At 41.3% G+C, this 27,704-nt stretch overlaps 1 protein-coding gene across 1 annotated transcript; it reads left to right on the forward strand.

Moving 5' to 3' along the window:
• Positions 1 to 6,611: 6,611 nt before the first annotated feature.
• On the forward strand, positions 6,612 to 27,656 carry LOC110699142 (nucleolin-like). The gene is made up of 5 exons (XM_021876631.1): positions 6,612 to 6,707; positions 6,902 to 7,132; positions 8,007 to 8,208; positions 8,310 to 8,541; positions 27,128 to 27,656. The coding sequence occupies exons 1-5, from the start codon at positions 6,612 to 6,614 to the stop codon at positions 27,654 to 27,656; spliced, it is 1,290 nt and encodes a 429-aa protein (XP_021732323.1).
• The last annotated feature ends 48 nt before the right edge of the window (positions 27,657 to 27,704 follow it).

The raw sequence follows: 27,704 nt of genomic DNA on the forward strand, positions 1-27,704 counted from the left end.
GGTAAACAGGTAGCCATTTCAGGGGCATATTGTGGTATCTCTTCTTCATCCGTCTGAAATACTTGTAAAAATGCGTATATAAAAAAAATGCATATATAAAAAAATTGCAAATAATAGATAGAAAACCCGACTGTGTCGGTTAATAGATTAATTAAAATGTTAGCCGGACCCCTGTCCGGAAAAGATACATCGAAAATACACGGCACGCAGGCCGGTAAAAAAAGAGAAGAAAATATCAATCTTGCTGTTGCTCTTGTTGCTGAGGCTGCTCCAACCCTTGAGCTTGCCCAACCTGGGTCTCAGCCGTCTGCTCCTGCAGCTGCTCCGGCTGGTTTCCCATTGGCACCCCATCCGGCTCTGACCCTAACTCCTTCTCAGCCCACTCGTCGAAAGGAGGAGGGGCAGGAGTGCCGAGTACTCGAGCTTCATAAACTTCAGAAGCATACAAGTAACGGAGGTGGAAATAGTCAAAGTCAGAGTCCGGATGGATGAGGCCCCAAGCCAACTTCATGCGCTCCTCGCAGTCGGCTTCATTCTCTGCTATCAGGCGGCTGAGTTCCTCGTTCAGCTCCTTTTTGTGGGCCGCCTGAATATTAGTGAGTTGGACAGTCAGCTCGCTGTTCTTCTGGCGGAGGTTGGCATTTTCCTTGTCAGCTCCTTCCAGAGCTCTGAGATCAGCCTGGAGGTCCTTAACCTTAAGCTCAAGTTCATCAACTTTCTTTTTGGCCTCATCCCCAGCAAGCACAGCCTCTTTCAGTAATTCCTCCTGTTGCAACTCTCTCTCTTTAGTTGCCAAATCATATTTAATACTGTGAAATTGACTAACGTCAATTAGGTCAAGGGCACGCTTCTGAGCGTCTCTTACCTCCTCTTGCTTTTTACGCAAGGGGACTCGGAGCCCGTCCACTCTCAGCATCACCTATGGTACCAACCGGAAAAGGAGTTAGAACTAATGATGATAATTACTACTCATCCGGCAAAAGCAGAGCTTGAGACAAGCATAGGGCATTCGGGTTATTTACCTCAGCAAGAAGAGAGTTGATGCGATCCAGGTTAACCTGGTGTACAGCCGGCACCGCCTCCTTTTCAGAACGGGTCAGAGTCTTGACCATTCTCTTGGCGTATTGGTTGTAGTCGGGCCGGCTGGTAGAGTCATCTGCAAAGGAAGGGTTATCTGTCAGATACTGGGCATAGGCGCCGCCTATATTCATGCGGCTGCCAGAGGAGCCCCCAGACTGGCTTGCTTGAGTTTTGACTCTCATATGCCCAAGCGGCCAGGGGGGGTCAAAGGCAGAGGTTTTACCTTGTACAGGCTGTGGGGTGCCATCCCCCCCAGCCGCATCTGAGCCAGATCCCATCCGGGTCTGGCCCGCCGAAGCACTCGGCGTTAGCTGCAGGCTCTTCCCTGCAGTGGTTGGCCTGGCAGGGTCAGACGTCCTCTTTGCAGGACTAGCTGCCAAAGGTGGACCCGGCAGCCTTGGAGCTTTTGAAGCCGGCTGAGGTATCACACCAGCCGGTCTTTTGTGCATGCTTGCTAGTGATTTTGGCATGCCTTGGGTTCCACCCTGAAAAATGGTCAAAACAAAGCAATCAGTTAGAAACAAAGGCAGATCATATGTCATCCGGTAAGAAATGGAAGAGGTTTTACTCCATTCTTGGCGGCCAGTGCCGCCTTCTTCTCTTCGATTTGCTTCTTTCTCAGCTCAATAGCTGAGAAGGCAGGTGTCTTTTCAGGAGGCACCATTCTTTTAGCTGTACCTGCAAAAAAGGGAAATTCGAGTTAGAGCGTGTATGCATAATCAGGTGTCAGAATACCGGATGGGTTAATGAACCTACTCTTTTTAAACATTGAACTTAGATTGCAAAGGGACAAGAATGACTCGTCCCTTAACCATTCCGGGAGGGGTACCCAGAACTTTGGGACGATGATTTCACTTCCGTCCTCCATCTGATGGGTCGTTTTGAGGAAGAGACCCGTCTCCATTATTTGGTCCCAGGCCTCAGACGGCACTTTCGGGAGCGCGCATTTTTTGCCCAGTAATGCCGGGTGCTTATTATACCGCCGCAGCCGGTGATTTAGGGAAGTGGAAGGCGAAGAGACGACATAAAATTTTCTCTTCCAGTTGGTCCACTTTGATGGCTTCTCCAAAGTCATCATGTATTCTTGGTTGGTGGTAAGGGTGTACCAGGCGTTCCACCCACCCGGAGCCCGGCTGAGGTAATGCATGTGTGCAAAAGCCTCCCAACTGGGGTTTACCTCCTGCAGCTCACACGCGGCAATGTACCCCAAAATATTGATCCAAGAGTTAGGAGTCAATTGCCATACGCCCAAGTCATACCCCAGCAATATGTCCTTGATGCAGGGGTGAAGGGGGAACCGGAGGCCTGCTTTGAATGCCGCCTCATAACAGCCGAAAAAATCATCGGCATGGTCCAAGTCATCCTCCCATACGACGGTTGCATTAACAGGCGGGACTCTTATTTCCCAGTCCTTCCCAACTGGTTTCCTTTTAAAAAGAAAGGCAGGAAGGGTTGCAGTAAGGGTGACCACGTCTCTTGCTGACATGGTCATGTCAGTCGGATCCCCCTTAGCCGGCCATTTGTAGGCCTCCTCAACAATAGGCTCAGCCTCCTGTGCTGGGGCTTCAGATTCGGACCCAGACCCTTCTCCAGCAGATTCATCGCCGGATCCTTCGGCATTAGAATCAGAGTCTTCTAATATGCTATCACCCGGTGTGCTCGGACCACTCGGGGAATCTTGACGAGTCCCCAAGGTTTCTTCCAAAGGAATTTCACCAGACGGTCCTGCCGTCTGGTCCTCGTTTGTGGGATCAGCCGGATCTTCGGCTGCGTCGTCGGATTTGTAATCCGGGTCAACTGCCGTCCATCTTATCCGAGCCATTCTGTCCTGCACATGAACAGAGACGGTCGGATTCGAGGTAGGTGAAGGTTCGCCCAAATACCCCCAGACGGCAGTCCCAGTCCTAGACTCAGCCGTGCCTGGTGACCGCCTGACAGCAGTCGTAAACTGTGCCGAGTGTATAATTGAAGGGTCCATATCCTATCTATGCAACCGGAAAATTAACAAAAAGAATTGAAAAAGGGTGCAGACGGTACCTTTGGAGGTTGGAATTTGCTGAGATGGTGGCTTGAAACCTACACAGGCGGAAATTTCCGAATGTGTTTGAAGCTGAAATAAAGAAAAATAGATCAGACATGTTTAATTGGAAGCTCATTTAAAAGCCCCCCAAGCGGCGGGGGCCCGGATGAGGGATAGCAGAGATGGGCTGGAAGCTGCTCAAACGACCCCCATACGGTTAAAAGCCGGATGGGGGCAATTTGAAACAGTTTGAGCCAAGGTTGCTCAAACGACCCCCATACGGTTAAAAGCCGGATGGGGGCTATTTGTATGTTTGAGAAAAAGCTTAAGGCTGCTCAAACAACCCCCATACGGTTAGACGCCGGATGGGGGCAATTTAAACAACGTTTGAGAAAAAGCCAAGGCTGCTCAAACGACCCCCATACGGTTAAAAGCCGGATGGGGGCAATTTGAAACAGTTTAAGCCAAGGCTCCTCAAACGACCCCCATACGGTTAAAAGCCGGATGGGGGCAATTTGAAACAGTTTGAGCCAAGGTTGCTCAAACGATCCCCATACGGTTAAAAGCCGGATGGGGGCTATTTGTATGTTTGAGAAAAAGCTCAAGGCTGCTCAAACAACCCCCATACGGTTAGACGCCGGATGGGGGCAATTTAAACAACGTTTGAGAAAAAGCCAAGGCTGCTCAAACGACCCCCATACGGTTAAAAGCCGGATGGGGGCAATTTGAAACAGTTTAAGCCAAGGCTGCTCAAACGACCCCCATACGGTTAAAAGCCGGATGGGGGCAATTTGAAACAGTTTGAGCCAAGGTTGCTCAAACGATCCCCATACGGTTAAAAGCCGGATGGGGGCTATTTGTATGTTTGAGAAAAAGCTCAAGGCTGCTCAAACAACCCCCATACGGTTAGACGCCGGATGGGGGCAATTAAAACAACGTTTGGGGAAAAGTCGAGGCTGCTCAAACTACCCCCATACGGTTAAATGCCGGATGGGCGCAATTTGAATGATGTTTGAGAAAAAGCCAAGGCTACTCAAACTACCCCCATACGGTTAAATGCCGGATGGGGGCAATTTGAAAGATGTTTGAAAGCAAAGGTTGATCAAACCACCCCCATACGGCTAAAGGCCGGATGAGGGTACTTATGACTAGTCTGCATTAAAACAAAGTTGGCTTAAAGGGGTCCCATGCGGCACAATGCCGGATGGTAGTGTATTAAACATTCCAGACGGCAAAACGCCGGATGAGGGAGATTTTTTGGACTTGTCCCAAGCCAGCCCCATGCGGCAAAATGACGGATGAGGGTATTTTACATAATACACCCAGGCGGCAAAATGCCGAGTGAGGTCCTTAATCTAGGGGTAGAGGGAGAAAGCAGACGGTACCTTACTAAATCCGCACTCAGCCGGAAGGCAGACGTCAAGTTCTTGCGAAAACCGGATGCTCGAAAGTCTTGAAAGAAGCAGCCGGTATCAGAGCTTCTCAGGAAATTTTTGAAAATAAAAAGTGCGGAGGAAAGAGGTAGCCACCCTACTTATAGAAAGAGGCAGAAGGCGAACAGTCACTTGCACGAAAATTTGAAATTCAAGAGGGGGAAGGCAGACGAACCGTCACTTACCCCGTGCACCCTACGTCTGTCACAGATGACACGTGAGATTGCCACATCTCATCTGTGAGGGGCAGATGTTTAGGGTGAAAATACCTAAGACACGTGGCCCAATAAATGCTTGACACGTGTCAATCTTTCAGCAGTCTGCAAAGGCCCATTTCCTTTGCAGACACGTGTCCCTTACACCCTTATTGAGGTACAGTTCTCCCTTACTATAAATAGAAAGGGTAGACCTCATTTATGGGGGACAGACATTAATTGCAACCACAAAAAACCAAACAAAGCCTAAACCTACTGAAACGCTCTCGAACCGAGAAGCTTTTACAGTTCTTATTCCACTTCGAAAAGATACTAACTTAATCTTCGGAGGCGGAACTCCCACCCCCTATCCGGAGTCTCCGTTACTTGTGCAGGTACAGATGCAAGAAGGAAGTCGGCTAGGTGCAGGTACAGGCGTAAGAAGGAAGTCTGCTAGGAAATTGTAACTCTCCCGAAGGACACAGAAAACCCCCAAACAACTGCCACGGTTGATGGCAGCGAATGTTCGGCGGTCGAAGTGACCGTCTCATTCGAGGAATGCCACAATCAAGGCGTCCCCTCAGGCAGGGAAGCGTCCGAACATGCTTCTAGCCTTCGCTTTCCCTAATTTTCAAACTCGGTCATAGACCCGCCCGAGCTGTAGTCTCGAAAAGAACCTTCTTCTTCTTCTCCGGAAAACGTTGGTGCGTTCGCTCGAATTCTGGAACAACTCCTTCCACAATCTACCAGGTCGGCCATACCTAGAATTGGCAATGTAATTTATGAACTGGCCGAACTACCATCTCACAACGCTCCTCCTCCTGGAAATAAGGCGGACACCAGGAGGAAGGATAAGGGCAAAGGGCCCTTAGTTCCGGAGGGAGTTTCTATCTTCAAAGGTGGCCAAGGATCTAAAACTAGGAGGTCGGTCGAAGCTACTACGCTGGACACCGTGATGTCCTCAGAATTTGGGGCCTCCCCCTCGATGAAGGGGAGGCGCGGAGAATCAAGAAGTGGAAAACCCAGAGGCCGAGGTGGCTAATGAGGATCCGTATGCCTATCTGGTTGGAGACACGACCTTGGGCTTTCTTAATGATGGGCTGGAGGAGTTCAAAAACTTCCTTATGCTGGGGGAAGGTTATGAGCTTAAGGATCCAAAGTGCTCCCATTAAGTGGCCGCCTGGGAGGATGAGCGGCCACGTAGGCACGCCTTCAGCGTATACCGCGCTTCTCACAAGGTGGGACTCCGCTTCCCCCTTCATCCATTTGTCCAGGAGCTCCTGGACGAGTACAATATTGCCCTCTTCTAACTGATGCCGAACAACTAGTTGAAAATCTACGGATACTTGGTGACATGCATCAGGTAAGGCTTAAAGCCGAACGTCCCAGTTTTTTGCGAGATGCATTCCATGGTCCGTCTAGGCAAAGGGACAGACGGGTTAGTTTATCTTCGGCACCACCAAGGACTACATGGTGGTGATGGAACGGTGTCCAAGTGGCGGGATTGGAAGAACTGATTCTACCACATTAAGACTAAGGACACTAAATTCAACTTGCAAATGAATAGGTTCAATACTGCCCCCATTCAGCTTGGCCGAGGGCAAAACCGTCTGTACAAACCACCCGTCCATGCAGACTATGCATACCAACATGACTATTTTGGAGTTAAGAGGGTAATCAGGGGCGGAAAATAGGTGGTTGTGCCTAAAATCTAGATTCCTTTGTTTCCAGCTGGCTCAGGGATCCAGTTTTTATGTTGGCATGCGACCTATACCGCAATATTCACCAAGGTGGAGACTCGTACCTTAGCCACTTATGAGTAGATTATATCAAAAAAAATTCTAACTTTTTTTTCCTTTTTCTTGCACAAACGAAGCTCTAACCATGCTAAATCCAGAGCAGAAAGGGGATGTTGACATGTCCGAGCTTGACTTAGCTCGGTACAAAGCCCATCAACAGCTGTACAAGCAGACCAAGGAGGTAATGGTCGTCTGCTTGCCGTTCATTTTTTTTTGTTGAGCTGGTATGTTGGAAGTGGAGTCCTTCCATCTTTAACATGGACGTTTTCAGTTTAGTCCTTCGTTCGTCTTGAAACTCTGGAAAGGACTTTCCTTACAGATGTGCTCAGACGCTCCATCTTGACCTTTCCTAACTTCGTGTTGTTTTTGTTTTAGTTGGCCACTCCTACCCCAAGGTCTAAGAGGAAGCAGCCAACCACTGCTTCAAAGGAAGGAAAGACATCCATGTCCCGTAAGAGCACTGCCTCTAAGGGGACGCCTACCGAACAGACGAACCAAGACAAACTCGCGGACTGTTCCAAAGCAATCCGAAGAAGAGCCACCCCAGCTGACACCTATTGGGGTCTCCAAGTCCGTAGGTCTAACCGCAGAGTCGATCTACAAAAAGTACGTCCGAACGGTTGACAGGAGTAAGTCGGCCCCGACACAAACGACCGGCCCCATCTCCACTCTGCGTGTCGAGTTAGTAAAGAAGTCTGATTGGCAGGCGGCTGCGTTTCAGCCGACCGAGGATGTACTCGGTCGCCAAGACAGAGAGGGGACCGAACCCATTCCTCCTCTTGCTTTCAACCTTCCAACCCCACCATCTTTCTCAGACGGTAAAGGTCTTGTCATGGTTTTTAACTTGTCTTTTTTGAACTTATTTTGTTCCTTCTGAACTTTTTTATTGGCCGTGTGCAGATATTGCCAAGGAGATGTACATGAAACCACCCTACTAGTCGCTTACGGGCGCGGACCGGAAGGCTATGTATGCTGCGGGCCGTCCCACAAGAGCAGCGGGAAAAATTCCGCGGAATAAATGAAGGCTTTCTTGGCCTCATGGTCAACTGCACCGCCGAGGTAATCCTACCTTTTATGTCCGCTTCTCATATTTACTTAGTATATTTTCCACTTTTAATATAAACTGACTTTCACTTGTCCCCCTACAACTCTTTCTTCATCTCTCTGCTTTCCAAGAATGGAAGGACAAAGAGAACGAGAGAATCAAGAAGGCCTGGGCCCAAATCAAGAAGGTTGAGGACGCGAACACTGAAACGCGACCCTCCTAAAGCTTCACTACGAGACGGGCCTCAATGCTCTAATTAGCAAGGTAGCTAAGCAAACGGAGGATATCGTCAATATAGGGAAGGCCTTTGAGAGGGAAGAGCTTTCGAGGAAGACAACCCAGCAAGAACGGGATGAGGCGATCCAAAATGCGTCTTAGTTGAAGGAAGGCTTCGAAGCCTCTGAAAAACTGAAGACCGGATTATCCTCATCCCAGGTGGCCCTCAAGTCCGCCCAAGATGAGGTTGCCTCCCTTATGCTTCAGGTAGAAGATCTAAACAAGTCCGTGGCCAACTTTTCTGAGAAGCCGAAAGCCCCTCGGCAGCCTAGTGCAATGGGAATCGTCCAAATTGAGCACAAGGCCAAGGATAGACTGAATAATCATTTCTTCGAGGCCTTCCAACTGATGAGTGAGGAAGGTATGACTGCCTACCATCAAGAGCGCTTCACCAAGCGCGCCTGGAGTACGTCTGCCTCAAAGAGGAAGCTAAGGACTTCCAACCTCCTCCATAACTTGAAGTTACCTCGTCCGACACTGAAGACAAGGGGGACGACGATGATGCTGATGATGATGAGGAGGAGGACGAAAAGGCCGAGCCAACTGAGCAAGGGGAGGCAACCAAGGAAGAGGCAACAGACGCTTCAGCCAAGCCTTCCAACGAAGGGGAGGTGGTCGAGGAGAAGCCTACCGATGATGCGACCGAGAAAGAGTCAACCCTGGAGGAGCCTGCTAATGATGATAAGCCGGTTGAGTAAAGAGCTCAGGTCCTCCAGCAGCATGTTTTTAAGCTTTTTTGTACTTAGATTTTTCCTGCTTCACTTCATCAAAAAATTTCACATTTGGCCGCCTGTTTGAGCGGTTTTGTATAAATTTGATTACAACCGCCTTATTTTGAGCGGCTTGGTTTTAATTATTAATGCATCTTTTGCTTCTCTATACTAAGCATTTTTTAGCAATTTTTATGCTTTATATATGCCTGTATGAGTAACGGGGGAATGCCCCCTTAGTCGGCATTCTCCTAGCCCATATTTTCTAGGTGATTTTGATTAACTTAGTAGTTTTTATACCTAGAAGGGTATGACGACTACTAAGTTAATCAAATCATAGTAATGATTGCCCTTAGGCTAGGTGTAGACACCCAATTATGTCTCCCCAAAAACTAAACCCAATGATGAATACTTTTCACGTTGCTTGATTATCGAATGAAGTGAAAGTGTGACAAGTCTTGTGATGTGTGTTAGGCCCAATGATCTAGTGGAGGGCCCGTTAATTATTAATCCTAAAATTATTAGGATTGATTATAGTCTTCTAGAATAGTCTAGAAGGTTATTTTAAGTTCTAATAGCATTATGATTGATAATTAATATTTTAGAAAAATAATGAATTTGGTTTGAGATAAAACAAGTGTTTTATTATGATAAAATTTAATTTAAAATTGATTTACGGAGTTTTAATTTCTTAATTACATTAAGAAAAGGATTTCGTACTAAAAGCGCGTTTTATCTTTTAATTATCGCAAAACGACAAACTTGTCGCCAAATGACAGAGCTTGTCGCCATGTGTGATTCCTGTCGCATGGCGACAGACTATGTCGCTCGTGACAGGGATCAGTTTTATTCGAATTCAAATTCTGATTTGTATCGATTTCAGACTATTTTCTTATGAATAAGGGTCGTATTTCCCCGTTTTCATTTGACAGTCATCAACAATCATCTATTCTCTCTCTCAAAAATCTAGAAGCTTATTCTCTTTCTAAATCTTCTTTTTTTACAAAATTCCGCATTCACAAGTTCTAGACACACTTAGGCAAGTTCGAAGTTGCCTTCGCCCTAGACATGAAAGGTTGATAATTTTTGAGGGTTTGGCCCCAAATCCCAATTTTGATTGTTTTATACTTCCTCTGTTCTATTAATATTGCAACAAGGAGGAAATTACGCATCCCAATGCACCTTTTATATGCTAAATATCTATAATTGTGTAAGAGTAAAAATTATAAAAAGTTGATATTGTGAAAGTATTTCATGAGACGAATCCAACAAGATCTCACACGACTATATTTTGCTTAACATATAAATCATAATATATGGTCAAACAAGAGTGCTGAATAGTGCAAAAAGTCCATTCTTGAAGACATCATCGAACTAGAGTAGTTTGGCTATACTTCGGGCTTTTGGGCCCCCATTTTATGTTATCGAATATTGTAGCCCCCAATGTTGGGTGACTTCGATGACTTGTTTGTTTTTAATAATTAGACCCTTTCATGTTGCTTGAAATGGGTCTAGAAATCCCGTGTTTGGTCTTAATATGATAACAACTAGGATCTTAGAAACGATTAAACTAGTGTGTTTAAATCGTTTTTTGTCCATTCTTATTTTTAACAAAGAAATTTGCTAAGTCTAGTAATATTGGTCATTTATTAGAACAAGTAAGAGGAAAAATGAAATGTTGTTCATAAATTTTTCGTCTATTCTTGCTACTTTTGACTTCTTTCTTTTGAGTTCAAATTTTGTCACTGTTTTGAAGCTCAAAAAAAAAGTAGATGTTATCCTCCTTGCGAAATTCCAATGTGTGCAACAATGGAGAATAATTTGAAATGAAGACTCCATTATTTAGAATTTAGGAGTCTTTGTTTACATTCTAACTCATGAAATTGTTTGTCTTATATTAATAATGTGTCTTGATACAATTTTCATGATGAATGATTGAGTACTAAACTTTCGTATGAGCAAGTATGATTTTGTTTCTTTTTCTCTATACTAGTCATACTCTCTAATCTCTAGAGTAAATTGAAGTATTGAAACTACAATTATGCACTAAGAATAGTTTTTGAAGTTGAACTTGAAAATGGCTTGAGTATGTAACCTGTTTAATGGCCAAGTTCAGTTGCAAACTTAGTTTTCAAAGGAACAACATGATTATTATATCATTTTGATACATTTGAAAATTGCAAGGCTCGATATCTACGTATACCATTTGTAGCTTAGGCGATTCCCCAAAGTAGCTTGAATGGCATGAATATCTCTTTTTTTTTCTTGTGGATATTGGAGCCCCCACATGTCGGGTTATGCACATTCTTTCTATTTCACAAGTCTTGGAGCCTCCAATTTGGGGTAGTTCTAATGACTTGCTATCATTTAAGCCATTCATATGATACTGAGATGGACCTATGTATATATCCTATTTTGTTTTGAGTTATTTAGGACAATGACATGGCTTTAGTAAAAGTCATGTTCAAGAAAGCAAGTTAGTTTTTTGCTTGTTTATAAACCAAAACAATTGTGTTTAAGGTTTAGTAATATGACCTAATGTCTAAACGGTTGTAAAGATCATTACGATGATTTTATTCTCAAAGTTGATTTAGAACATCAAATATTTTCTTTTTTCTCATCAATCTTTGATTTTGGTCTTGCAGGTGGTTTATTTACCATTCCTTAGCCAATATTCGCAGGAGAACTAAGCGAGAACAACTTTGAGTCAAGAAGAAATCGAATCTTAATATAATCCTTTTGGAAATATTTATGTATATACATGTATCATCCAAACGGTTATTGAGAATCTGAAAATTTATTTATTTGAGAAAACAAAATTCATAAAGGAAATTTTGAATACTATTTTTATTAGAAACATGTTGTTTCAAACTAGAATTCAAAATTTGAAAAGGGATCCAATAATTATATTATTTTCAAAACTGGACCCAAAATGGAAAGAAAAGTCTGGCTTGTAATTGAGTGTGACTTTTTTGTCCAAGATTGATGAAGATAAGTTGTAATTTGCAACTGATTTCAACAAAGATATGAAAATTGTGAGCAAACTTTCGTATATCTAATTTTGTTTATGTTTTTCTGCTTGCATCATTGTCATATTTTTCTAATTAAAAGTGAAGTTTTTTCAATTACATAAGTGCCGTAGTTTGAAAATGAATGTTTATCAAACCCAAGTTTGGTGAAGTGTTATAATAATTTATAAAATCATTCGAATCACTTTCTAAAATATGGTCTCATTTTAAAATGAAAGTTAAGGTGAGGCCTATATTTTTAATTTGAAGCCCCAAGCGTAGACTTTAGGTGGCCTTTGGAACTTTTGTTTACATATGCTAGGGGATGTTTTCCATGTTTACTTAAGGCCCCAAGATTTGTATTTTCGATTTGCGGAATATTGCATATGTTTATCATAAATTGTTTGATCAAGTAACATAATTAATTATCTTCGACAAGTTTTATTTTTTTTTTCGACAAGTTTTATTTTTCGGCTTAGAACGATTTTTTGATTTTTCTTTTGGGTTTAGACTAACTTTGTGTCCCCCTCTTATGCTTCGTTCCCCCAATTTCCTATTTGTATCTTTGCGCAATTCCTATCCCAAGGTATGGAATAATGTAGGTTGAATAACTAAGGCTCAATTGACGAGGCTCAAAAGGGCTTCCAAAAACATGGATTTTCTCTAAGGTTAAAAACATGGGATTATATTTGTGGAGTTTCAAGTTGCCTCCTATGTTGGTGAAATCATCATATCCTTTCTTTGTGGGCCTAAGATGGGCCTCTTTTCATTCAATAAATCTTGTAAGCCAAAGCTCATCAAGATTCTTTAAAGTGTTGAGTATGTATGCCTTTTGATATTGCCTATTTGTATGTATACGTTTTATTTAATGTGAGCTAATAACAATAAAGAGATTGAAAAGAGAACAAGATAGACGTACTTAAAAATATATTTTTTATTCATTAATAAGAGTACAAAATAAGTAGATTCGACAGCATGAATCTCTTAGTCTATCATAAAAAACAAAAGAAAGAAACAAAACAAGACCTAGGGTGCTACATCTTGAATTGTTGACAACTTCTTGAGATCGCGTCTTCGAGCTTTGTCCGTTTCCGACGTAGGTGAAATCTTCTCTTAAAATCAAGTCCATCTATATGATTCATGGTTTCATTTATCAATTCCCTTTCAATTAATATTCCCACAATATAGACTTTTTGATATGTGTCTAAACCAAGGTATTGTAAATGGCACTTGTATGGTGGAGACATATTGTCTATGAACTTTGGGACAAGTTCATGATCCAGAGGTCTTTGAGGAATAAGAGCAACCTTTGATCGCAACCTAGAAAAGAAGTCAATGAAGCCTTCTTCTTCCCCTTGCTTAAGCAATTCGAGATCGCGCAAGGTAGTTGTGAGCTCAATGTTATCTCCATATTGGGTTAAGAACGCTTTTACAACGTCACTCCAAGTGGAAGTTTGTTTTGCATCGAGGTTATAAAACCATGATCTAGTAGTTGGGTCCAATGAAAGAGGAAAAGTACATGCATATAGGCTTGGCTCAACCCCTTTCAATGCCATAATTCCAATAAAGCTCATTAAGTGAGTCCTAGGATTGTCTGTAACCTTAAAGGTTGGCAAATTCGTAGTCAAGAACTTTTCTGGGAGAGTCTTGCCACTAGATTGTGGTGCAAGCTCATAATTGAAGTACTTATTCCCTGAGTTAGCTCGAAGGACAAGTTTCTCCAAGGCCTCTACTCTTTCGGCTCTTGCTTTTTCTTGCAGAATAATTTCTTTTTCTTTTTTTTTGCTTTTATTTTAGCCTTTTCTGCTTTTTTATGAGCCTTCATTTGGGCTTCTTCTTCTCGTAGGGCCTTTAGGTTTTGGAGTTCCTCTCTAAGTTTCTCCAATGCTCCTTCGTCACCCATGATTGGACTAGTATGCGAATGTGGAAGATGATCTAGTAATGTGTATCACGAGAAATTGAGTCACGTTCACTTAAACCTTTTCTGCCAAGCATTCAAACAAAGAATCAAAGTCAAATTGATTGTTTTATTTCTTTTTTTTTAATCCTTGTAATAAGAATTCACTTTAAGCAAGTTTGTTGATGAAGAATGTCAAAAAATTCACGAACAATCATTAATGGAATGTCATGATTTGTGTTGACTTCAACAAGGTAATCATCTAAGGATTTTACTTTAAATGAATTGTTTTCAAAAAAGGTAGAAGAGAAAAACAAAATAGTTGGATTGAAAGTGCGCATTAAATTTTTAGAAATATTAATCGACCCGAACACAATCCTTAAAACGATCAAATATATTATAGTATTTGTTGATCATTTAGATTACAATAGAGATCAATATCGTTTTTTTTATTTATTTATGATTCTCAAATTGCTTATCTTTAAAGGATAATATAATACTATTTGTTTAAAAAGAATGATGACCTTTGAATGTAAAATCCAAGAAATAATTAAATCATTTTCTCAGTTTTATCATTCATTATCTTCTGTCTTTTTTTTTTTTTGAGAATAATATCTCTCTCTTTTTTTCTTCTTTTTTTTAAGAACGACATTTCTTTGTTTTTTTTCGTTCTATTTCTCTCTCTTTTTCTTTTTTTTTTTTTTTTTTTTTTTTTTTTTTGTGAGGCAATCATCCCAAGTAAAGTTCTCAGGATTTTCTTTTTTAAACCATAGAAGAGGTAAATAAATTATACTCTTAAATCAAGGTTGATCAATTACAACTAAACATGATGAACACGAAAATAGGCACATTTAAGAATAAACATATTGATGACGTCCTATTAAGGGATGCGAACTTCTAATGACGAACCTCATAAGAAGTAATGTCATTAGTTCGATTATAAAGTACGTAAACGAATCATTATAATAAAAAATAGTATCGCGCGCAATTTTGCATCTTGCGCTAAAGTGGAAAGTGCATCTTCAAGAGTAGCATCTATCATATGCGTCTTTTTTTTAGGACGATAAAAACATTTTATTTTGTGAATATGCAAAAAGAACGATAAAAAAAAACATGTTTTTGGATTTTTCGAAAAAAAACGATCATAGTAAAAGTTAGACAACGTTGTTAGCCAAAGAGATATTTTTAGCACCTACTTAACGATTAAACTTGAAGCGTAAGTATCATTTTCTCCGTATGATATTGCTCGTAAAGAGTCAAAGTCAACGTTGAACAGTGGGCGTGCGCAAGACACAGTGTTTCGCGGAGGTGCCGCGCGCAAATTCTAAACTTGTGCGTGGAGGGCGCGCGCAACTTTGACAGTTGCGCGTGCCACCTGTTAGGTTCGATTTTTTTTTTTTGTCGAGCCAAAATTTTTTGCGAATTTTTTTATTTATTATATCTCTATGTAACAAGTTGGAATTAGTTAGATTAGACACGAAGCACATATTCATGTAGTCACATAAGCACATAAAAGGAACCGTCAAAGCATACAATGCCATTCTAAGGTCAAGGCTTGGGTGTCCAAAGGTACCATATCTTAAGAAACGATGCACAAATCAATCACTCAACGTGTTGACTCATGACATCGCCCTCTCAACATTTTGTTGACGATATGGGTGGGATGATTGTTATTGATTTCGAGATAGAAGCCTAGTGTTGGCAGCCCCTAATCAATGAGCCAATCCCCAATGGTTAAAGTGTGCTATGCTTATGCATGATGCAATGTTGCTTGTTTGATTTTTACTTTTGTGAAAAAAGGAAGATATTATGCGTTCGAGTCTCGCTCTCTAACTAGAGATTATCCAAGTTAGTTCTCGTTACAATCCATAGGCAACCTAGTGTTGGAAACCTTGAACCATAACGACGAACTAATCTTGTAACCTCTAAGTCCCTAGTGGAGTCGCCACTGTAAGGAGGGTGATCCCATCGTAGGGGTTCCTTCCTTAAATGTCCATGGCCACTTAAAAGCCTAGGACTTTACACTTGTTAGGGTGTATTAGGATTCGAGTTCCTGACTGTTTGGGAGACCTTGAATTAGAAATGATACTCTCATCACACTTTTTTGTAAGAAACAAGTAGGAGTCGCCAATGAGTTTTAGGAAAACTCATGAACCACGTTCATGCCTTTCTCCCAAGTAGAGTTCAAGGGATAATTAGCACGAATCATAAGTTTACCCATGTCCAAATTGGTCTACATAAACCAGAAATGAGTTCAGGAGTGAGAGTACTAAAATAACGTTCCTTTTAGGGAGGAATCGCTATTCTAGCCCTAGTACGGCCTCTACTAGCTCTTCCTTTTTCACAATTTCATTACCAAACAATATATGCAACGTGATACCTAAAGACTAATTCGTTGATTTTATTTACAAGCATTAATCACGTAGGAATTACATTGCAAAAGTCGTTATTCTTATTTAATAATATTCGTGAAAGAACAATAAATAAACAAGATTCGCCTTGTCTTAAGTGATAAAACAACAATTAATTATTCCAATTCTAGTCTTGATTAACGAAAGAGTACTATGTGAATTAATTAATTAAAAGTTTGTTTAAAGTGATCAAATAACACTAATTAATCAATTAAAGTTATTTAAACAATAAAAGAAAAGTGATTTATCTAAGTGCTCAGGAAACTAACCGTTCTTCTTTTATGTTAAATCTCCGTTTAATGTGTTTATGTACTATCTTTCTTCTTTTTACCTCCAAGGACTTCAATGGATTCAATTAGGGTTGGAAAGTATTTGGGAAGAGAGAAGAAAAAGTAGTATGATATTAAGAGAAGTTGAGAGATTAGGGTTTTGAGAATACTAGGGTTTTTTCTGATTTTTTCCGGTCCCCGTAATGCTGAACGAAGACCCCTATTTATAGGCGTAGGGATCTAGGTTTAGGGTTTTAGAACCACCCCTTCAGGTGGCGCACGCAATTCTTTAAGTCGTGCTAGGTGCCGCGCGCATTCCAATGAGTCGCGCGCGCAACTGATTGAGTTGCGTTGGTTTCAGGATTGCCTTATACGAAAACGCGTTTTTAAAACTTCCATAACTTTTGATTGCAAAGTTGGATTAAGGTGTGTGATATATCATTGGAAATCTCTGAATGTATACTTTCCAATTCTGTTAGAATTAGGTTAAAATATGTTATGGATCAAAAGTTATGGCCGTTGGAGTGCAAGGGTTTCGGTATTAGGGCCCTTTTTAGTGTTTTGATCCTAACTTCTTTGTTTTGGCTTGGAATTGGGCTTATAAAATACCGTTGGAAAGCTCTTTGAAAGGGCAATCCATCTGTATATGCCTTTCATGGGAATTTGATAGTTGGTTCATCTGTTTGGCTCAGTTTTTCAACAATGTAGGTTCCATTGGATCCAATCATTGCATTTGAAGCATTTGGGTCCGTTATTAATCAAGTTTAAACATGTATGAACACGTTTTAGGCCTAATTAGTAATCGGAAAAGGCATTAAGATAACTTGGTCTCAAATATGGGTTTTAAAATTACTTCATAATTCTTTTCATAGTCCATAAACATTTCAACTTTGATCTAACATGAAGAACGGATTTTTGTAACATCATCGCACTTCCTTTCGGGACAAGAGGCCAAAAGCAGGTGTCTACAGTTAATCAGAAAGCGCACCTTAATATGAGAAGAATAAAGTAGAGGCCTATTTTTAGGGAAGATCCAATCTCTTTTAAGTTGGATTTGTACCTTCATCCCCGAATATCCAGTCATGGTTCCAGACCACTATGGAGTTAGCGATCACCTGGATAGTGAAGGGGTGTAACCTTCACCCTGTGAACAGTTTACAAGTTCCTAAAAATTGTTGGCGACTCTTTTACTCTAGCTTCCTTCCCTTTAGACACCACCATACTAAAATGTATGATCAATGTGAGGCTCAAGTGTGGGGTGCTTGAAATATTCCCTACACTAGGTGAATCGCAGAATTAACATTTGGAATATAGCCGCTTAACTGAATTTGTTTGAGTTGTCCTTTGATACTTTCGCTCGGACGCAACTCAAGAAATTTCAAGTAATATCTTAACTTGGAAATTTTTTAATATTGGCTGGGCTTGTACGCCTAGCCTTACACTTGCCTCTGTTTAGGTGAGAATACCTTGGGCAATTTTGGTGGCTTCCTAATGCTCAGTCGTCCAACCATATTAAGGTCGGACGGGTTGATTGACTTCTCAATCATTGTGGCCGATCTATACACCTACTCAACCATTCTATAGTGCCCTTATAAGGGCTGAGCTATTATGTTGCAAACAACATCTTTATTACTTTTATTCGGCATTTTTGCTTAAGAGATCATAAATAAATGGCAAGAATTTAAATAACAATGTTCGACTTTACATCAATTTTGTCAAAATTACATTGTTAAGGGGTCGTACGGCTTTAATTACAAGGCTCGGTCATCTAGACCTAGTTGTATATACAACTTTCTGGCTAAGTACTAGATTCAAACATAATACTTTCTTAGATTATTCGTATTCCAAGTACGAGGAATAGGACGGCCATTTAAGGCTTTAAGACGATATGCACCATCCCTTACTTCTTCATTGATTTGGTATGGCCCTTCCCAGTTGGGGGTTAACTTTCCATCTTTATTAGCATGGCCAACCGCTTCCATTTTTCTCAAGACAAGATCCCCCATCTTTAGCGGACGCGTAGACACCTTGCGGTTGTATGCCCTCGTCATTTTAAGACAACAAATTTCATGTCTAAGTGCCGCATTGCCCCTGGATTTCGGAAGAAAGTCCCGGGCTGTCTTCATAGCCTCCCAGTTGGATGACTCATCATATAGCATTACCCGAAGGGTAGGCTCTTACATCTCAATTGGGAGCATGACCTCAGCGTCGTAGACTAAAAAAATGGGGTCTCTCCTGTTGAACTATTAGATGTGGTTCGAATAGACCGCAACACGTTCACCAACTCATCTGCCCAAAGGCCACCTGCTTTCTCAAGCTTGCGCTTGATACCGTTGGAGATCAACTTGTTGTAAGCCACATCTTAGCTGTTGGCTTGCAGGCGTCCGACTGAGGCAAAACAATGAGTGATGCCCTAGTCACTTTGCCAATTTTTGAGTTCGGGCGTTTTTAATTGGGGTCCATTGTCGAACACCATTGAATGTGGCACACCATGACGAGTGATTATATTTTTCCAGATAAAGGCGGATTACATCCGTCCATTTGATCCCTCGGACGGCCTCAGCTTCCACCCATTTGGTGAAATAGTCTACAGCTACTAACACATACAGCCTTTGCCCGAACGCAGGAGTATACGGCCCCAAGATGTCCATGCCCCATTTTGTAAAGGGGAGTGGACTGCTTATGGGCGACAAGCTATTTGCAGGTCGGTGAATAAGGGTGGAAAACCTCTGGCACTTGTCACACTTTTTCACCATTTTCATGGCTTCCGATTTCAAGCTTGCCTAGTAGTACCCCAGATGGGTATCCTTTTCTGCTAAGGCCCGTCCGCCTATATGGGATCCACATTGCCCTTGGTGGAGGTCGTCCAACACATCATGCCCTTTCTCTGGAGTGATACACTTTAAGTACGGCTTAACAAATGCTTTTAGAATATCTCCCCATTCTTCATCTCGAACCAGGCCGCTCTCCTTTTCATCACCCAAATTTACCTAGGATCTTCCGGTAGCGTCCCATCCCTCAGATAGGAGATCACCCTGTCCATCCAGTGGAGCTTTGGTCTTTGATCTGTACGGGCTTAGCATCAATACTCCTCTTTTCTTTAACTTCTTAAAATACTGGTCTGGGAGTATCACATGAAGTCAAGGATGCTAACTTGGAGAATGCGTCTGCTTGATGATTTTCTAAACGAGGAACTTGTTGTAAGGTGAAAATTCTAGATCATCAACCTCATCTTTCACCATCTGAAGATATTTCATCATCGCCGGCTCCCTAGCCTCATAGTCACCATTCACCTGGCTGACTATCAGCTGGGAGTTATAAGTAGCATCAATTTTTGTTGCCCCGGCCGCCTTACACATTCTAAGGCCGGCCAGAAGGGCTTCATATCCGGCTTCATTATAAGAGGCTTGAAACTAAAATCTCATTGTATATTTTTAAAATTATTTCCCTCAAGAGACTGACAAATGATACCAGCACCACATCCGGTTGCTGTAACGCTTCCATCCACAAAAACCTTCCAGATTTGATCCCCTACCGGCTGTAAATCTGGCCATGTCATTTCAGCTAAAAAATCAGCAAAGGCCTTCCCCTTAATTGCCTTCCTAGGCTCAAACATTATGTCAAAACCTCTTATTTTTAAGACTTACTTAAGCATTCGGCCATTGGCCTCCAATGTTGTGAAGAATTCTTCAATTGTTGGTCCGTGTAGACCACTATCGAATGATCAAGAAAGTATGGCCTTAGCTTTTTTGACGCCATGAACAATGCCATCCCAAATTTTTCAATGGGTGGATACCTTAGCTCGGCATTGTGTAAGACATGGCTAATAAAATACATAGGGATCTATGGTCGTCCCTCTCTACAAGGAGGACAACACTCAAAGAATGATCTGAAATGGCAAGGTACATGTATATCTTCTCATCTTAGAGCGGATTGACGAGACGAAGAAGTGTATGCAGATGGTTTTTAAATTGCACAAAGGATTCCTTGGCCTCTTCGGTCCACTCGAACATAGCTTTTTTCTTGATTGTTTGAAAAAAATATCGGCACTTATCCCCTGAGCTAGACAGAAATCGGCCAAGCGCCGCTAAGCAGCCGGTTAGTCTTTGCACTTCTTTGATTGTCCTCGGTGACTTCATGTTTAGGACCGCTTGGATCTTTTCTGGATTGGCCTCAATGCCGCTTTGATCAATTAGAAATCCAAGAAACTTCCCGGACTCAACACCAAAGACACTTTTCTTTGGATTTAACATCATCTTATGCCGCCTGAGTTCGGTGAACGTTTCTCGAAGATCATTAAGATGGTCGGGCGGCAACTTTGATTTGACAATCATGTCATTAATGTACGCCTCCATGTTCTGTCCGATTTGATCTCTAAACATAGTGTTACTAAGTCTTTGAAAAGTGGCAGGCGCATTCTTAAGGCTGAATGACATTACTTTGTAGCAGTACAGACCCTTCTCGGTCACAAATGTGGTTTTTTTTTCTTCTTCCCATAAGGGGATCTGGTGGAATCCGGAGTATGCGTCCATAAGGCTCATCAAGGCGTGTCCGACCGTTGAATCGACCAGTCGGTGGATTTTAGGAAAGGGAAAGTTATCCTTAGGACACGCCTTGTTGAGGTCAGTGTAGTCCACGCAAATTCTCCATGTTCCATTCGGCTTCTTTACCTGTAGGGAATATTTCAAGTCATCCCACACTTGAGCCTCATTGTTATTATACACTTAAGAATGGTGGTGTCCAAAGGGAATGAAGTTAGAGTAAAAGAGTCGCCAACAAGTTTTAGGAACTTGTAAACCGTTCACATGGTGAAGGTTACACCCCTTAACGATCCAAGAGATCGTGAACTCCAATAAGTCTGGAACCATGACTGGAAGTTCAGGGATGAAGGTACAAATCCAACCTAAAAGAGATTGAACCTGCCCTAATAATAGGCCTATACTTTATTCTTCTCGTATTCATGTGCGTTTTCCGAATAACATGCAATCAATAGAATTGCCCTAAACCTGTTTAATCTATGTTGGTTGAATATTAATGCACAAATAAAACTATTATTGGCGATCACTTGAATTATAATCATATTAACTCTAAACAAGATTATTAATTATCTTATTAATCGTGATTACAAGTACAAATTCTCATTAAACATGCATAAAAGGCGTGATCAAGCAATAACAATAATATATCATAAAGCAACAAAAATCATCATAAATAAATCATAATAACAATCATGTTAAAGCATAATAATAATAGCAAGATCCTAGGCATGATACTAACAAGATTAATAACAAACCCTAGCATGTCACTAAACATCAAAGATCAAAGCTTTAGCCCTAACATGATACTAACATGATATTAGAAAAGAAATAGGAAGCATCATAATAAGCATAATTGATATTAGAAGCTTAATTAACCCTAAACATGATACTAGGAAGCCATAAAACATCCTAAAATGGTATTAGGAATCAAAATAATAATCTAAGCATGATTTCTACATCAAAAGATCAACAAACCATTAAAGTACTTACTTCGATGCCTCGTACCTCTTTCTAATAACAAAATACACATGTTAGTAACTTTAAGGAAAATATTAAAACAATACAATTAAATTAAATAATTGAAATAGAGATTAGGGACCAAACCCTCAGAAATATCAAACCTTTCACGTCTAGGGCGAAGGCAAATTCGAACTTGGCTAGATGTGTCTAGATTTAGTGTATGAGGAATTTTGAGAGAGGGAAGGTTTAGAAAAAGAAGAGAGAGAGAAAGCTTCTAGCTTTTAGAGAGAGGGAGAATAGAGATAGAATTCTAGGTGTTGATTGTAGATGTAGATGATTTTAAAACAGGGAGAAACGACCCCTATTTATAAGAAAAATAGCACGGGATCAAAGAAAATCATACTCGGAATAAAACTCCTCTCGTCGCAAACGACGGGAGCCAGCGCCAGACGACAAGCTCGTCGCCAGATGGCGAAGGCCAACGCCAGGCAAAGAAGGTCAGCGCCTGGCGACGACTCCGTCGTCTCGCGCTGGTCCAAAAGTCAACGTGCTTTCCCACGTAATTACCTTTAAGACCGGTTGCAGGTAATCATGTGTACGAGCAGTTTTCAAAATCAGATTTAAATATTTTTATTCTAAATAAAACATTCTTTTAAAATAATGGTTAATAGGCCCTCCTCTAGATCATCGGGCCACCTTTGAAAATCATTGGGCCTAATCTAATTTTATCCATAACTTCCTCACAAGTCATCGGAATCGGGCCTATAATATATCATTAGAAAGCTCTTTTCGAGCCCAATCCAACTACACTATTATTGAACCTTTATTATGGACCAAACCAAATTGGACTGGCTATTTTTCATAAAATAGGAGTAGAAAAAAATATTTTTAGAAAAACAGAAAGAGAAATATTTTAATAATAAAAACATCCTCATCATTAGACTTTCCACACTTTCACCTCGTTCGATAATCGAATAACGCAAAAGGTATTCATCACTGGGTTAGGTTTTGGGGAGACACATTTGGGTGTCTACAGACCAGAACTACATTTACTACCCAATCAGGGTAGTAGCAATGCCGAATGAAACCGGCATCCAGCAGCTTTTTAACTTCTACTGTGGCCGCCTGATTCATCTCTTCTCCATGATTTTTCTTTTTCTGTCGAACATGCTTCAACATTGGATTTACCACCAACTTATGGAAGGCTAGACTTTGATCTATGCCCGGCATCTCATGAACCTCAAATTCAAAAACATTCTTGAATTCTCTTAACAGCTTTATCAGGTCGTCTCCTAGCAAGACCATGGCAATAGTGCCCACCTTGACCGTCCGATCAGGTTGATTTGGATCAAGCACTATGTCCATATGGTCGCTAGCCGGCTGCGGCCTTAGATTTCTAGCCGGCCGACGACCATTAGCTGCTATGCTTGCTCTTTCTTGATGCACTTCTAGCCGACCTATTGTCTTTGGAGTAACTCCTCTTCGGAATTTGGCTCGGACGACCGTTGTCATCCCTTAGCTACTGGCTTCACAGCCAACTGATTGCATTCCTTAGCCATTTTTTGGTTACCATGAATGGTACCAATTTTTTCTGCGAATCCTCTCAAAATTCATTAGCATTAAGTGGGGTACGATTACTGCTTTAGATGTTGTTAAAGTCGGACAACTAATATTAGCATTGTAGCCTATAAGCTCTTTGACCACCAGGAAGCGGACGACCATGTCTCTTCCTTCTCCCTTTTTCCCAAATCGGACAGGTAAATCAATTCGTCCTACCGGGTGTATGATACTCCCACCAAACCCAACAAGCGGATTGGAGATAATCATCAGACATCCTTGATGGTTATGTTGGACAAGCTGCCCGTGTCAACTAGCACCCAACCAACCTTCATATTAGCCACCTTCAAGATGAATACCATGGGGTCATTATGAAGGGCTCTTATCTCGCCTTGGTCTACCTCGCAGACCGTCACTTTTGAGAAAGGCTCGTCCTTCACCCCCTCAGCGTGCATCACATTCCCCAACATCCAAGCATCCTGCTTGATTCTCGTCATGGTATGGCCGCATGCGGCAAAGCCACTTGATATGACGGCCACAAAACCAAAGTGAGTGTTGTTTCCATCATTTTCTTTGTCAGCTTGCTTTTTCTTCTCGGATTTGTTGTCTGTCCGAATGTAAGTGAATTTTGACTTCAAGACGTACGAATTCAACATGCCCTTTTCGACCAGTTTATCAAGCAATCTTTTCAAGTTAATGCCTTCATTGGTGTCATGTCCCACGTCCTTGTGGTAATGAAAATATTTGTTCTTGTTGCGGTATTGGGCCGAGCCTCTCGGTGGTTAGGCTTCTCAAACTCAATTTTATCTTTGATTTCCATCAGGATTGAGTAACAATCTTTGTTGGTTCGTGCGTCTTGACCTTCTTTGATTTTGGCTGCTGGGTGTTAGCCACCCAAACTTCCTTCCACTTGTTTCCTTCTTTTTTTTTCCGATCGAGTCTTGCTGAGAAGGTTGCTTTTTCTCAGCCCCCTTGGTCGGCTTAACTGCTTTGGTAAGCGAACAAAAGTCAAATGCCTCAATGTAGGCTTCGGCCTCCCGCAATATGCCTGCGTATGTCCGAATCTTTTTCCTGAATAAATTAAATTTGAAGCCATTGTGCCTTAACCCTTGGAGAAACTCGGAATAGGCCATTTCATCCGGAAAATTATGACTTTGGGCTTTTTCTTGATTAAACCTCTGGACGTACGAACGCAATCCTTCATTCTTTCCTTGAACGATTGTTGCTAGGTTCAAGCTGGTCTTCCTTGGGGGAATGTTGTATGAGAAGTTTCCAACAGACAATAGACTGAGAGTGGTAAAACAATTGATGCATCCGACTGGCAAACTGTTGAACCAGTCCTACGCCACACCCTTAAGGGTGGCCAGGAAGCACCTGCACCATTTGGCATCGTCCACACTTTGCAAATACGTCAGATTTCGATACGAAGTGGCGTGCTGTTTCAGGTTACCTATACCATCATAGGCACCTACAAGTACACTCTTAACCTTTGCTGGTTGAGTTTCTTGAGAAAACGGAGGCGGCTTATCACCAAGATTTAACAAACTCATTTGCCAATCAATTGGTTGAGGTTGTGCAGAAGGTTTGGCCAAGTTAGCTGCTTGGTCGAACGGCTAGCCATATTGCCCGTACTGTCTGAAGACATGAGGGTTAGGCGGCAAAAATGCATTAAGATTCTGGGGGGTCTGATATTGAAACGACTGAGCAATTGGAATAGGAGTTTTTGTACGATGAGCTAGGCTTCTGTTGGTCCTGACCGAGCTGGTATGTTTGGAAAAAGAGGGGTCGGAGAATTCATCCGGTATTGTGGGAGTAGAGGCAGTGTCCAAGTAGGCTGCTCGTTCCCGTTGTTTGTGCCGAATGTATTCCCTTGCGTCCTTCTAGCATTGAGACAACTCATGCTTTTCCCTACAAGGTTGCCTGGTCTGCCCCTAGCCGACTATGTTTTCTCCAGGAACCTAGACAGATTCATCCGTGGCACCCTAGGAGATCTTCCAGGTCGTCTTAAAGGGGTAATTCCAGCATCTTCAATGTTCGTTGTCTTGCTCTAGGTCTTCTTGTGAGTGCCCTCTCTTCCCCTCCTAGCTGCTTCCTAGAGGAAGAAGGCATCTTACCCTCAAGCTCCGTCCAGAGCTTGCTCAAGGCAAGCTTAAGTGAACTAGCAGTAATCGGAGGATCATCGGCCTCAGTAATGAATCATATTTATATAGGGTTCTTAGGCACATTTATGTTAGTTTTCATTTCTTTTTCTTAGTCTTTTTGGTTGTTTTTAAGGTCATCATACGTTATCATATATCGCTGTATTACGCATTGTTTGTGTAATTCTTAATGTTTCAGGTGATTTCATAGTCATTTGGACGCTTTCGAAGTGTTTGGAGATGGTTCGGATGATATTTGAATGGAAATCAATGAATCAAGTTCATTAATCGAAGGATCCATCCTTGTGGATGTTGGCTCCAAGGATTTTACGCATGGTACATGAATATGGCATCCATGAGAGTCGTTATGGACCTTTCGGAAGCGAATTTGAGTTAGAAACGGAGAAAAACGAAGGCTTAATTGCAAGATATCAAAAAAGACCTTTGCTCATTGTTTTGACCATAACTCGGGTTCTACAGATTGGATTGAATTGATTCAAAATGCGTTGGAAACAAGACTTAAAGAGCTTTCTAATGATACGTCACACGCCCCAAGAGGCTTTCTAAATAAAAGTTATGAGGGTTTGAATCCAAGTAATGTAATCAGCCATCCGTGGGACCTTGTTGCGGGACTGTCCAGCGGCCGCTCGAAGGCTGCCGCTGTTTCTGCCGGGGCCCAGCCACAAGCCCTGCGGCCACGGGTTTGGTCGAGTGGTGATGAGCCACGGAAGCTTTGTTTCTATCGTGCCACGTCATCAATTATCATCCAATAGCATTATATCTTATGTATTTATTTATTTTATTTAGGATGAGGCAAAATTAAATAAATAAACAAATACTTGAGAGAATTTTTTTTGGCCTCTTATGCTTTATTTTCTAGATTAAAAGTTTCTTAATTTTTTATCTCCAATGTTGAACTTTAGTTTATTATTCTCCATTAATTCAATCATTGAGGTATTTCATTGAATCTTTCGTTCTTTATTTATTTTATTAATTATGAATTCAAGTTTATTTATCTGTTTTGTTTTGTTTATTTCAATTATGAGTGAGTTTTGTTTTGTTTATTTCATTGAATCTAGGGCTAAGTAAGGGAAGCTATGTTTATACCTTGTTTAATTGTGCTTAATTATTTATAAGTTTATAAATTAGGGTTTGAATAATTCCAATTGATTTGTGCTTTATTATTTGATTCATGTAATTGGCCAATATCATGAGTTGATTATTTAGCTAATATAAATTAGAATTGAAAGATAATATTTTTAGAGGCTTAATTACAATTGACGAATTTGATTATGTTAGCGACCGAACTACATATGTTAATTCGTAAGAGTTAATTCTCGACCGTAACAAGTGCTTTAATTATTCGACCTTTTTTTTTTATTAATGGATGTTTGCATTTCTTTGATTGGTATAAGCATGGTGGATCGAACGTATGCCCTAGACCTTTATTTATTTGAGAACAACCTTATTTTCATTTTTATTCTAGTTTACTTAATTGATCATCAATTCACTCTTTGTTTATTGAAATAGTTTATAATAATTGGGCAAAAACTAATAGAACCTATCTCCTAGTGGGATTCGACCCGTATTTGCTAAGTCTCTGCTAACAACAGACACTGTGCACTTGCGGTATTACTTTTTATTCATCAAGTTTTTGGCGCCGTTGTCGGGGAGACGGATAGCTTCTATTAGTTTTAGTTTGATTGTTTGAATTGTTTCCATTGTCTCATTGGAACTTCTAGTTCCGATTGGGGCATTCTCACTGTGTTCTTTTCTTTTTGTTTATGCCCAGGTCAAAACGAACAGATGATTTGATCCCTACGGATCAAGACTTGGACAAGACCCTTAGGCAACTCAAAAAACAAGGGAAAGCGAAGCAGAAAAAGACCCACTCACAGAAGAGCTCTACAACACAGTCTGACACACACAAAGTGATGACTGATAATAGGTCTCTTAATTCTTTCAGGGTACCATCCCAAGATGGCATTCCAACGGGTCTTAAAATGCCAGCAATCACTACAGAGAACTTTGAAATTAAACCTGCATTGCTCAGTATGGTCCAACAAAACCATCCTACTGACGAGCCAATTAATCACATGCAGCGATTTCAACAATTGTGCTCCACTGTTCATCACAAAGGAGTCACTCAAGATCAATTGAGAGTGATGTTGTTTGGATTTTACCTTCGCGATAGAGCTCAAAAGTGGTTGAATACTGTCAAGGAGACGGAGTGGAGCAAAATTTCTCAGGCATTCCTCAAAGAGTATTTCCCTCCTTCAAAAACTGAAAAGATTCAACATCAAATATCAACATTTTCTTAAGAGTCGGGGGAATCTCTTTGGGAAGCATGGGATAGATTCTTAGATCTT

The sequence above is a fragment of the Chenopodium quinoa genome, unplaced genomic scaffold (assembly GCF_001683475.1).
Source record: "Chenopodium quinoa cultivar QQ74 unplaced genomic scaffold, ASM168347v1, whole genome shotgun sequence".
NCBI lineage: Eukaryota > Viridiplantae > Streptophyta > Magnoliopsida > Caryophyllales > Amaranthaceae > Chenopodium > Chenopodium quinoa.

Bases quoted from the DNA above. Each gene is read 5' to 3' on its own strand.
- LOC110699142 (XM_021876631.1), top strand. From the start codon at position 6,612: ATGCTAAATCCAGAGCAGAAAGGGGATGTTGACATGTCCGAGCTTGAC. The intron at 6,708-6,901 runs GTAATGGTCGTC...TTTTTGTTTTAG, and splicing joins TGTACAAGCAGACCAAGGAG to TTGGCCACTCCTACCCCAAG. The intron at 8,542-27,127 runs GTAAAGAGCTCA...GTTTATGCCCAG, and splicing joins AATGATGATAAGCCGGTTGA to GTCAAAACGAACAGATGATT.